Below are 13,009 nucleotides of genomic sequence, written 5' to 3' on the forward strand. Positions count from 1 at the left end.
ATTTTAAAAAACATGATATTTAGATGTCAGCTAAATTTGACCATTTTACATTTTTAAAATACAGCCCAACAATACACAGTGCCAAACTGTTTTCCAAAAACAATATGCTCTTCTAGAACATACAGATGTTTTAAAAGTAGTGTTGAAATGATAGATCAACAAATGGCTACAAAATAATTTTAGTATTTCATACATACATACATACAAAATCCATACATTTTATAAGCTAGAAAAATTCTGCATATGAATGTACTTGGTTACAAAAGCATTCAATTATAGGTCAATACAAAATGGGAGATAATGAAACTTGAAATTAGTCAATTAAAAACCTCTTCTGGGGGCTGAAGAGATGGATGTCTCATCAGCAGACAACTGTACTGGCTACTCTTCCAGAGGACCCAAGTTGTATTCTCAGCTACCACATGATGGCTCACAAGCATCTATAACTCCAGTTCCAGGAGATCTATTGCCCTCTTCTGCTTCCACTGGTGTATACACTCACACATATAAAAATAACATCTCACTTATAATGTGAATCAAGTATAGAATTTTTCTAGCTTATAAAATGTATGGATTTTGTATGTATGTATGAAATACTAAAATAATTTTGTAGCCATTTGTTGATCTATCATTTCAACACTACTTTAAAACATCTGTGTGTTCTAGATGAGCATATTGTTTTTGGGAAACAGTTTGGCACTGTGTATGGTTGGGCTGTATTTTAAATATGTAAAATGCTTCATGCACAGTTGCTCATCACAATGTTATTTACAATAGTGACGAACGTGGCACTGAAAATCTCACTATGGTCCCATTCAAAACACCGGTGTGTTACAGTATCAATTGATATTTTAAGATTTTACAGTGTGTAAAATATACTTTTTTCAGAGTAGATGCATAGACCCTCATTTAACTATATACACTGGCGCTTGGGTTGAGGATGTAGTTCAGTGAGAAAGCTATTGCCTAGCATGCACAATCTCCAATACCATAAAATAACCATAAAATTTTTTGATTTATTATTATTGTGTGTGTGTGAATGATGTGCTGATGTGTGGGCATATGTCGCACATACAGGAAGGTGAGAGGAAAACCTAAAGAATTATTTCCCTCCCACCTTTACGTGGGTCACAGAGATTGAACTCGGGTCACCAGACTTAATGCACTAAGTGCCTTTATCTGCCAAGCTGTCTGGCAAGCCCCACACTTTTTAAAAAAGAAAAAAGTCAGCAAATGGACTCAACAGGTTGTACGTGTATTTATGTAGTAACAGTCAAAGAATTTGTATCTCTTAATCCTTTTTAAAGAATTTTTTAAGAAACCCTTTCTTTGCAAAGGCATTTCTGCTACTGCCCTATGTGAGATTTACATTTACTTTTTGACTTGGACTCAAGCCTGCTGGGAAACCAAAAATGCTAAAAGCGTGGCCAGGGCAGGTCGAGTAACTCCAGTGGAAAACTGGAGAGCTCATCACACTGCCTGTATGCAGTTTTGTGCTGCCTAAGAAGGGACCCCAGGTAGATCTCACACTGCTGTATCTCTCTGAACTCTAACAAGCAAATGCTAACCTTGCCCCTCAGTTCTTTGCATTAAAGCATCAGAATTGTTCACCTTAGAAATAAATGTCATTTTCGCGTTTGTCCTCTGAGTTGAGCTACCTTCCCTAACATTTGAATAGCTGAAAGGCTAAATGGCTTTAATATATCTCTGCGTCATCTTTTAGCTGGGAACCTGAATAATTCTGACTTCTTTGGGCTTTTGTCATTCCTTTCTTCCTCTTTAGGTTTTAACTAAAGAATTTTATAGTCTCCAAAGCTCTTCTGAAAAACGCATTACTGAACTCGAAGCGCAGAACTCTGATCATCAGGCAAGGTTAGACATTTACGAGAAATTGGAAAAAGAGCTTGACGAAATAATAATGCAGACAGCAGAAAGTAAGTCTGCCCTACCCCCTCTGCTTACACTGTGGACAGTTTTCCTTCTTCTGGCTACAGAGGAAAGCTAGCATCATCTCGAAAACTACCTTGGCATAAATATATATATATTGAAAATATAAGTGATGATCATTTTAAAAGAATACTCTCTATTTTCAGTATTTCTTGATACAAGTTTTCAGTAGCTAGACTAAAAAAATAAATAGGTTAAATTTAATAGATTTTATGTTTAATTCACTCATTCTATAAGTACTAAATTTTCTTTCTGTCAAGAGCTAGGAATACAAAGTTTGTAGAAATTTTTTGTCTTGAGACTGGACATGTAGCTCACTGGTAGAGTGCTCGTCCACGCCTATAAGTTTTGGATTCAGCCCCTAGCACAGCATTGAAAACCGGAAACTGATAGTGGTCACTGGGATACCCTCTTGTAATCCTCCACTCAGGAAACTGAGGCAGGACGATGTCCAGTTCTAAACCAGCCTCAACTCTGTATTAATTAAACCTTTGAGATGAGAAATAACTAAAAGGGGAGGTGATACATGAATTCAATAGCATACTAGATTATAATCTTCGATATTTAATTTTCATGTGTTTGCCCTCCCATCTTACTGCCTTGATTTTTTTTTTACTTCTTTTCTTGTGTCACCCGTGCTCGGCCTCACACTTGTTTGGTGTAATGGATGAACTTGAGCTGAACCTCCTCCTTTCCAGCCCCGGCTGCTTGGATTACTACAGCTGCACCTTGCTTACCTTATGTGGACTGGATATTGACTTTGGGGCTCTATGCAACACTCTAGCAACTGACTCTGTCGTTTTTTTGTTCTTTTTGTTCCTGTAAGTTTTAATTTTGAGACAGATTGCTCACAGCCCAGACCAGCCCAGGCTGATCTTGAACTTGTGATCTTCCTTGCCTTGGCCTCTCAAGAGCTGGGAAAACAGGGCTGTGCCACCATATTCATCTGTCTTATCTGAAATTTTAAGGGATGTTTTAAATTAACATTTAAATTAGCATTTAATATGGCTGTACCTTATTTCTGTTCAAAGTTTAGAATTGGCTTTCTTATAAAAGTGGTTTGGAACTTCCCTTGAACTGAATTAGAATCTAGGTAAGGTCCTAATGGTTTGCGATGCTCTTCATGTCAGGTTACATTTTATTTAAAGGTGTTGTCTCATTTCTGTCATTGTCAGTGTCTGACGACTACAGTAGATCCCAGAGTGAGCTGCAGCTTCTTCACTGTGTCCACATGACCTTTGTAAAACCCAGGCTTGACCCTACATGTGCCTGCTTAATGTCTCTCTGTTGTTTTACTAAATCAGCACACAGTACTGGGTGGGAGCTGAACACTCGTCAGTAGTCCAGTACTCAGTCCTTTTAAGTAAGAGGGTCACAGGTTCAAGACCAGTATAGACTACTTAACAAAACCCTCTTCAAAAACAGCCAAATACATAGCGTCAGGCATGCTTGTATGACTTTATGATAAGAGTCCTGTTTATCTGTCTAGCTTTCATGTTTCACTTTGCCCTTTTTTGTCACATTATTATCTAAATGTCCATACTCTTATAATTGTTTTACTTGACATATGTCATCTTGTCTAAGCAGATTAGTAATAGAAGTGTTTCTCTGTTGAAGGATAGCTACAGACAACCCACGGCTACTGTTAAACAAGTGGAGTGAATGCTGAATGTGTTCCCCACTAGAGAGAACAGGGCACAGGTTCCTAACTTTCACAGCATAGTAAACTGTGTTTGAGCATACTAATGAAGTCAGGCCAGAAGGAAGGCACAGTCTTGTGAAGATGAGAGCTGGGGTGTAACTCGGACATAGGTTCTTGGACAGAGTCAAGTGCAGCACTGCATACACTGGTCAGGAAGATGGAGCAGGCAGACTCCAAGTTTAAGATTCTGAGGCGTGGGTGGAAGGTGCGAGGAAGGAGACCAGAAAGCAAAAGATGGCCTTTTCATTTTCAAATGAAATGACTACTAAACCTAAATAAATGTACCAAAATATAAAGTATACACACAGATACACATACAAATTTAAACCCTGAACTGAAAAAATAATATAAAATTAATTTCCTTAGCTGGGTGGTTGTGGTGCATGCCTTTAATCCCAGCATTCAGCAGCCAGAAGGCAAACAGGTCTCAGTGAGTTAGATGTCAACCTACAGAGTAAGTTCCAGGACAGCCAGGGCTGTTACACAGAGAAACCCTGATTCGAAAAACCAAACTAATAATAATAATAAGAATTTTCTTTAGTAATGTCAAAAAAAATAAATTCTTAGGAGTCAGCTTACCAACACTAAAAAGACAAAATACTAAGAGAAATAAGGAATCTCTCCCTAACTGCCAAGAACTTTATCATGAATTCTGTCCATTTGATCTGACTTTGTCTTGATCCCAATTCCTACATGCTCTTTCTATATTTCTGTTTATGGAAATCCAAAGATTGTAAAAGAAGAACCAAAGGGGCAAAATTACAAGAATGGCTTTCTCTGACTTTAATATTGTTTGTAAAGGTACAGTGTCTAGCTATATTACAGCAGTAATATAAAGACAGACACAACAGTGAAACAGATCCATGTGCACTTGTGCTTGCTCATCAACAAAAGCAACAGAACAGTCAGTAGGAGAAAAGAAATTGTCCAATAATGGTACTTAACCTTGGCCATCCTAAGGCCAGTGTGCCTCAGCATACCAGTGTCAACTTGAATCGAGACCTCTGTGGAATACCTGAAGCTGTGAACCTTCTGCAGAAAAGGAAAGAATCAGCCCCACTTGAAGTAGGATCAGATCTTGAGGATAGGGCCCAAAAGCAATTGCTATGGAGAGATAGGGAAGGCATCATCAAAATCATTCAGAAAAGATGATTAATAAATGAGTTCCCAAGCCACAGACCTGAGTTTATTTACCATGGAACAAAATCCTTAGCCTATAAAGATTTTCGTTCCAATCACTATTAGAGCTAAGCCTCCTTTTACCAACACTTTCCAGGTTAAATCTAGCCATATTTGTCACATTTACTAACACTGTATACTCCACAAGATTATGCCTCTGCAAATATAATTCTCGGCTGTGCCTTCTCTTGAATATCAATTTCCACGTCTTGCTAATGACTTCTAGGAGAAGAAATAGTGGCTGGCACTCATGTAAGTTGCTTTGCGCTCTGCTCTGCTCCTATGGCATACTGACATTCAGTCTCTCTAGCATCACTTCCCATGTTGTATGGGCCTCTGTTTTTCTAATCGAATCCTAGAGTAGTTACTGCATGAGGTGTTAACCATTAAGCATTAAACTCAGATTTAGCACTTGTATCAATATCTAACTATGCTAACTAGCTTTACCTCTCTCTGCTCTGAATTTAGAGCCATTTAAGACAGACAGGAATCAAATATGTATCCAGTGATAGCTCTATTTGAGTGTTGTGTTAGAGATGATCTAGACTCTGTCATAGGGATTGCTGAGACATGGCAGTGGGATAGCATCTCTTTCCTGTGCCCTCCTAACTATAATCCTGCCTCTAAAGTCTTTGCCTGGCTTACGATGAGAAGTACTAACAAAATTAAAGGAAAACAACTGTAATTTTTTTAAAACTCTGCCACACAAGTACTTCTCAGAGTTATGTACATAATACACTGATACTCACGCACAGTCAAGCTTCACTCACAATATATATTTGGCTTTGTTCTAAATCTGAATGTTAGTTTTGCCTGTTAATATTAAAGAGTACACAAATGCACACACACACACACACACACCAGTAAAAAAAAATGGCATTGCATTTAAACATTCATGCATTAAGAAGCTAATTCATTAGTTCAGATCCATTATATGTAGTTTTATGACAGTTGCAATATTTTTTAAATTATTTCCTTGAAATCGTTCTGCAGTTACAAATGAATGCCCAGCATGTCTTTCATGGGCAAGAGATCAGCTCTGAGGGGAGATTTTCTGCCTAGCATTTAAGAAGCTTGGGATTCAGTCCTTGGCACCATGGAAACACAGCATGGTTGTATATTTCTGTGATCCCAGTTCTCAGGAAGTGAAGGCAGGAGGATCAAGCCTCAGGGCCATCTTTGACTTAGCAAGTTCAAGGGAAGCCTAGACTAAATGAGAATTTGTCTCCAAAGCAAAACAAAATTAGCCTTTATTAAATCAAATCTATAATTTTGTTGAATTATAATCTATACTTAATGTTAGGAAGCCCTTGGACCCTTCAGAATGACAAACCTGACTTGCTATGCTCTATAGGAAACATAGCCTCTCAGGAGATGTGATCCTTTAATATCTTCTCAAAATAATCAGCAACTCCAAGCAAGGATACACTTTAATATGCTTCACCTCTCTCAAATTATGCATTAGCCCTTTCGAATGTTCTTGGGATTCTTAATTTGTTATCATAATTTTTTATTTTCACATTAGCTATGCTTTTTAAGGAGAAACACTATTTCACAGCACGTATTTTAATATCTTTCAGTTGAAAATGAAGATGAGGCTGAGAGGATTCTTTATTCCTATGGCTATGGTGCTAATGTTCCCACAACAGCTAAAAGACGACTAAAGCAAAGGTAAAATCAATATAGATTTATCTTATCTACTCAAGCTAAGTGTAATTGCATAGTACATTTTGATAATGTACTGAGTTGAATGATAAAGTTATCTGTTCTTAATATTCATAAATATTAAATTGCTCACAAAGTAGAACATGGTAATAACCATGAGCTTCATCTATATTTAAGTGAATTTAATGACTAGTAGATGTGAACATTAGAACTTTCATGGTGGTAGATGCAGTAACTTTTTAAAGGCCATTTTATTTTCACACTAATTTCAGGTAAATATAAATGCTTTGTAGCAGTAACTTTCAGGTTGGAACTAATTAACTATGCACCTTCAATTCCTATATCCCTTGTTTGTTATTCATCTGCCTATATTCCTTTATATATATTTTAATATGTATAGTATGTGCTATTTATAACAATATATAGCAAATATATTCAAGGGGGAAATATGGAGAAAGCATATGTATTGCACTTAAATTTACAGAGTGTAGTTACTTGTTGCTGTGACAGAGCAGCTGAAAGAGGCTCCTTAAGGCAGGAGGTTTATTTTGGCTCACGCTTTGAGGGTGCGCAGTCCGTCATGAAGAAGTTGTGGCAAGAGGAGCTTGAGGTGGCTGGTGACCTTGTGATCACAGGAAGGGAGCAGAGTGTGATGATTGCTATTGATGGCTCCATTCCTCTTCTATTCATTTTCAGACACCTACTCCTGAAACAGTGACACCCACATTTTGGGCAGGCTCATCTCATCTAGATAATCTCCTACAGATATGCTGAGATGTCTGTAAGGCGTTTGTTGTCTCCTAGATGTTTCTAGATCCCAATTCATATAAAAAATAAACCACACAAGGATAGCCACAAGACATGATGCATTCCTAATCCCCACCATCAGGCAGGGTGGTCTTAAAACTTGAGAACTGAGTTCTCCCTGAGCCATGTAGTCAATTCTAGGCTAGTCTGTGGTCTACATAGATAGAAAAAGAAGAGAAGGAGGTGGAAAGGCAGGTAAGGGGGAGAGGAAGGGAGGTGGAAGGAGATAGAAAAAGAAAAGAAGAGTATTTGCAGCTAAGGCTCCATGGAGACCAAAAGAAGTGATGGAGGATGTGCTAGGCACACGGCGCAGTTCTGCTTGAAAGCTGTCTCCACTGCACAGCAGACACCTGCGCTGGTCAGTGCTGCTAGCTCTTCCTCCCTGAGTGCATCCTGCTGTACAGAAACATCCAACAGCCCCACTTTACCACCTCCAATCTGAACACGTCTGCCAGATTTGCAAACCCCTCCATAATGTGGCCCTGTATCAGCAACCTTATTTGCCTCTCTACTCACAATGACAGTAATACTGCATCTCCACTTGTAAACATCTGTTCTCTCTACACCACAGTAACATGTTTTGTTCTTTTCAGCCATCATTTCTTGTAATTTTCTCACCTCGACAGAAGTTCTTCATGGTCAGCAACCACATCTTATTCTCTGACTTTCCCTAGCTCGGTGCAGAATACCTAGTTTGAAAACATTCTTTATCTGAATGTTTAAGGTTTCAAAACTGATAGTCTAATTGTTTGTCTAATTGTTTTATGGGGCTAAGTTAGAAATTCAGAAATACAGAAAATAAGAAAATCTATCTTGTGATACCTTTGAAGGCGTTTTGAATTTCAAAAAATAGGTGTTGTTTGTTTTCTTTCTTTTGTTTTGTTTTTCTTTTTCATGACAGGGGTTCTCTGTGTAACACTGGCTATCCTAACTAACTCTGTAGACCTGGCTGGGCTTGAACTCAGAGATTTGCTTGTCTTGCTTCCTAAGTGCTGGGATTAAAAGTGTGCACCACCACTGCCTGGCTTAGATTTTTATTTCTTAAGTGTATGTGTGTGCACACATGTTTTTTTATGCAAGTGTCTTTTGCACATGTGAGCTCAGGTCCCTGGAGAGTAGGAAAGAGGACATCAGATCTGTGTGTGCCTGTTCATGTGTACATCTGAAAGAGCGTCAGAGCTGAGCTGCAGTTACAGTGGTTGTCGGCTACCCATCATGGGGCCTGGGAAAGAACATGGGTCTTTACAGCATAGTAGACACTCTTAACCACTGAGCCGCCTCTCCAAAGTGACGCAGGAGCAGCATAAAGAGAAAATTTCATCATTATGACTATCATTAAAGGAAGTTAGAAAATGCTTAAGAACTTAGTTGTTTACTGATTGAATAGTTGAAAAATATAGATCACAAATAGATGAATAAAGTATCAATTTGTAGCTAGAATGATTAATTCTGTTTAGTAGAGGTTCAGGTGCTTTTAAGTTACATATTATTTGAAAAAAAACTTGGTTGCCAATCCTATCCCTTCCTGGTGCTCCCAAAGGCTGATATGACTGACTTAGGATATTTTTTTAAATATTTATTTATTTATTATGTATACAATATTCTGTCTGCGTGTATGTCTGCAGGCCAGAAGAAGACATCAGACCTCATTACAGATGGTTGTGAGCCACCATGTGGTTGCTGGGAATTGAACTCAGGACCTTTGGAAAAGCAGGCAGTGCTCTTAACCACTGAGCCATCTCTCCAGCCCCCGACTTAGGATATTTTTGCAATTTATAAATATATCTGTTTTTTTTTTAGTTCATTGTTCCCTAGAAAAGAATAGAAATGTGGGTAATTACTAACTCATGAGTAAGAGACTTCTCTATCAGTATAAAATGTTTGGTAGAATAATCAAAATTGAATTCTTATGGAAGAATGCGGAGCTCTTATTTTAGCATCTGAATCCTATAGACAGTCTCTATAGGGAAAGAGAAGTTCCCTGCTGTGTGCTTCAATAGCCCAGAACATTGTTGTTGTTGTTGCCTCTCATTTTTTAAAGAAGTTTCTAAAATCATAAGATAGGATTTTTTGGTTTCATTTGATTTGGTTTTTAATCCCCAAAGATTTAAAGAGCCACAAGTGATTCATAGTCCAGATGATCTTAACTGTCCAAATATTTCTGAAGATTCTATCGCTGAGCTATCTGTGAGCCCTGAACAAGTGCCTAATGGGTGTGCTATTAATACCCCTGCCAGCTGGTGCCAGGCATTCTTCTCATGGTGAGCCAGAGGGCTATTTTGAGGAAGTGCTTCTCAGGTCATCTAAACTGAGGGAAGAGAGAGAGTGTAAGTCTAGACATCCAAAGAGGACATGTATGCATCCCTACACCCATTCATTCAACAACTTTTATTGAGTGCCTACTATGTGCACAATTTGAGTATTGATATCTAATCCAAAAGTATAGGATTTGATGTACTTTTGAAGATTATGTAGTGAACATTTGGTCTCTTAAGAGCTGTTTATATAGAAAGCAATTGCCTTGTACCTTCTTGAAATTTATTTAAGATGAGCAATGCAGTCTTTAGAGAGTCTATACTTATGAGTCCTAGGCATTGGAAAGTAAAGCAATGCAAATTTAAACTGAGTTATATAAAATGACTCATAGCAGTAAATGGAGTGCTTGCATAATAAAGTTGTCATTATCTATCAGTTTATGCAAAAGTGTATTAAAAATTCAAAAGAACTTATTTCTCAACTGCTGTAATAATGTATCTCCTTCATACTTAATTTGATTTAAAATTTTGTATATTTAACAGCCAATAATGAATATTTTATGCTAACATTTAATTGATTATAAATATTTATTTAATTTTTAATATTGGTTAAATTGCTGATAATCCCATTATTCAAAATAACCAATCAGAAATTTATATAAACATTAATTTTCTTATAATTTTTGTACATTATACATTTTTAGTAGTTTGGTTTTTAACCTGCTATTCCACCATGAATATTTTTCTATCAATGACTATTCTTCAAAATACAGTAACTGGGGAATGAATAATGAAGAGTTGGAATGGGAAGAGGGCTTGGGAAAGGAGATATGGACGTGAAAATAAGGCATAGCGGCATGTGTGTGACGTCATGATGAAATGTGTTACATTGTATGCTAACCTTAAAACTAACATTGAAAATCGTTTTCTTTTTTCCCCCCTTGGGTTTTTGAGGCAGGGTTTCTTTTTGTAACATCCCCCATGTCCTAAAACTCTCTTTGTAGACCAGGCTGTCCTCAAACTCACGGAGATACACCTGCCTCTGCCTCCCAAGTGATAGGGTTAAAGGTGTGTGCCACCATGCCTCGCTCAAAATCATTTTCAATAGCTGCCTAAATCTGTGGGGCTTTTTTTAGAGTTTTTGTTTTTGAGCCATGTTATTGTCAATAAAAATGTTAAATCTCATGAAAAAGAATTAAGCCTCTTGCTTTCAAAAGAATATTTTAAACATTAAACTGAGAAAATGTTTATGAAAATCACTTCACAGTGTTTAGCATAGAGTAAGTGTCCAGTAAACACTAGGGGGTTGTATCAGTTAGCACATTCTTAAGTTAGCACAGCAAGAAAAGCTAGGGTTCCAGAATTTCTCCCTAGATACCAATTAAAATAATTCAATTAATTTTTTTGCTTAAATTTTTAATGAAGCATTTTTAAGTACATGAGAAAGAAAGTCCTTGGTGTCTTTGCTGTGAACCGTTTCTGCAGGCGCTCACTCTATTGCCAGGTCCCTGTGCAGAAGTGGCAGTAGCTTTGTGTTTCTCATTTGAAATATAACCCTAAAATTTCTTTCTTTCTTTCTTCCTTCCTTCCTTCCTTCCTTCCTTCCTTTCTTTCTTTCTTTCTTTCTTTCTTTCTTTCTTTCTTTCTTTCTTTCTTTCTTTCGTTTGTTTTTTGAGACAAGGTTTCTCTGTAGCTTTGGTGCCTGTCCTGAAACTAGCTCCTGTAGACCAGGCTAGCCTCAAATTCACAGAGATCCGTCTGCGTCTGCATCCCAAGTCCTAGGATTAAAGGCATGTGCCACCACTGTCCAGCTGACCCTAAAATTTCTTTTTTTTTTTTTTTTTTTGGTTTTTCGAGACAGGGTTTCTCTGTGGCTTTGGAGCCTGTCCTGGAACTAGCTCTGTAGACCAGGCTGGTCTCGAACTCACAGAGATCCACCTACCTCTGCCTCCCGAGTGCTGGGATTAAAGGCGTGCGCCACCATTGCCCAGCTCCTAAAATTTCTTTTTATTTTATTTTTTTTTATTTTTATTTTTTTAAAGGCATACACCACCATACCTTTTGGTTTTGGTTTTTTGTTTGTTTGTTTTTATTTATTCATTTATTATGTATACAGTATTCTGTGTGTATGCCTGCAGGCCAGAAGAGAGCACCAGACCCCAGTACAGATGGTTGTGAGCCACCATGTGGTTGCTGGGAATTGAACTCAGGACCTTTGGAAGAGCAGGCAATACTCTTAACCTCTGAGCCATCTCTTCAGCCCCCTGACCCTAAAATTTCTGATCAGCATTTAAGTATACAATAAGGTACTCACACTTTGAAGTTTCATATATGCATAAATAAATTGCTAAAATTTCTTCAAACTCTTTCTGGTACACAACTGTGGAAAGCCAAAAAGGGCTTAGATACTTGAAGTAGATTAAAATAAAATTAGCACCTTGACATGATAAAACTTGAAAATCTGAAGTAATGTTTTTGTTTGAGTAGCAACTATTTGGAAACAGCAGACAGGATTTTCTGGTTGCATGTACTGCTCATGTTTCTGTACCATGTGGGCGACACCCAAGCACTGTTGTCTTGGTGTGTACCTCTTTGATTGGGCTTATCTGGATGCTGGGAGACATGTTTAGAACATTTTTAATCTGTAAAATTTACTACCTAGTATGGAATTTTTTTAAAAAAATGTATTATTTTACTGGATGCATGTGAGAGTTTTGCCTGCACGTATGTGTATGCTGTGTATGAGTGCCCAGTGCCTGTGGTGGTCACAAGGGGTGGGATCCCTGGAACTACAGCTTCAGTTCTCAGGCATGTCATACCCACGCTGTAGGGCCTTGCTTCTGTTTTGAGTTATTTTTCTATCTCCAAACGCCTTAATTAAAACCCAGGGTCATTCCTACTAGGATACTGTCCCTGTGTTAACACTAAATACTGACATGGAATTTCTTGATTCAGTATTTATGCCATATGCTATTTTTCATTTTGTCACCATATCTGCATAAGAGCATTATGCTAAGAACAATTACCCAAAGCAATGAACAGTGTAATGTACTGCACTTGACATCGCCAGGTCACCATCATCTTCAGAATATTTTTTAAGGGTGACCTTTGCATGTTGATGGGGTATCTGTCCTGCCTGGTTTCCGGCCTCCCACCAGGTCCCACAGCCAATTAGCCCCAAAGAAAATCACACAGATGTTTTTATAAGTTATAAACTGATTGGGCCATTAGCTCAGGCTTCTTATTAACTCTTTTTAAAAAATATTTATGTAGAAAGAGCAGTGGGCTGCATTCCCGCCCAGATCCCAGCTAGCTTACACCCTAAATAATCACAGAAACTGTATTTATTTAAACACTGTGTGGCCCATTAGTTTTAGCCTCTTATTGGCTAACTCTCACATATTGATTAACCCATATCTAACCTATATCTAATAATCTGTATGCCACCACGAGG

At 37.8% G+C, this 13,009-nt stretch overlaps 1 protein-coding gene across 8 annotated transcripts in view; it reads left to right on the plus strand.

The window, feature by feature from the left end:
• Pibf1 (progesterone immunomodulatory binding factor 1) overlaps positions 1 to 13,009 on the plus strand; it is a 156,180-nt gene that overhangs the window by 80,813 nt on the left and 62,358 nt on the right. For all 8 annotated transcript variants that reach the window (XM_075949591.1, XM_075949593.1, XM_075949587.1 and 5 more), the window contains 2 exons: positions 1,784 to 1,934; positions 6,409 to 6,499. In XM_075949591.1, coding sequence (XP_075805706.1) covers positions 1,784 to 1,934; positions 6,409 to 6,499 — 242 coding nt within the window. The remainder of the gene's footprint in view (positions 1 to 1,783; positions 1,935 to 6,408; positions 6,500 to 13,009) is intronic.

The sequence above is a fragment of the Microtus pennsylvanicus genome, chromosome 15 (genome assembly GCF_037038515.1).
Source record: "Microtus pennsylvanicus isolate mMicPen1 chromosome 15, mMicPen1.hap1, whole genome shotgun sequence".
Taxonomy (NCBI): Eukaryota; Metazoa; Chordata; class Mammalia; order Rodentia; family Cricetidae; genus Microtus; species Microtus pennsylvanicus.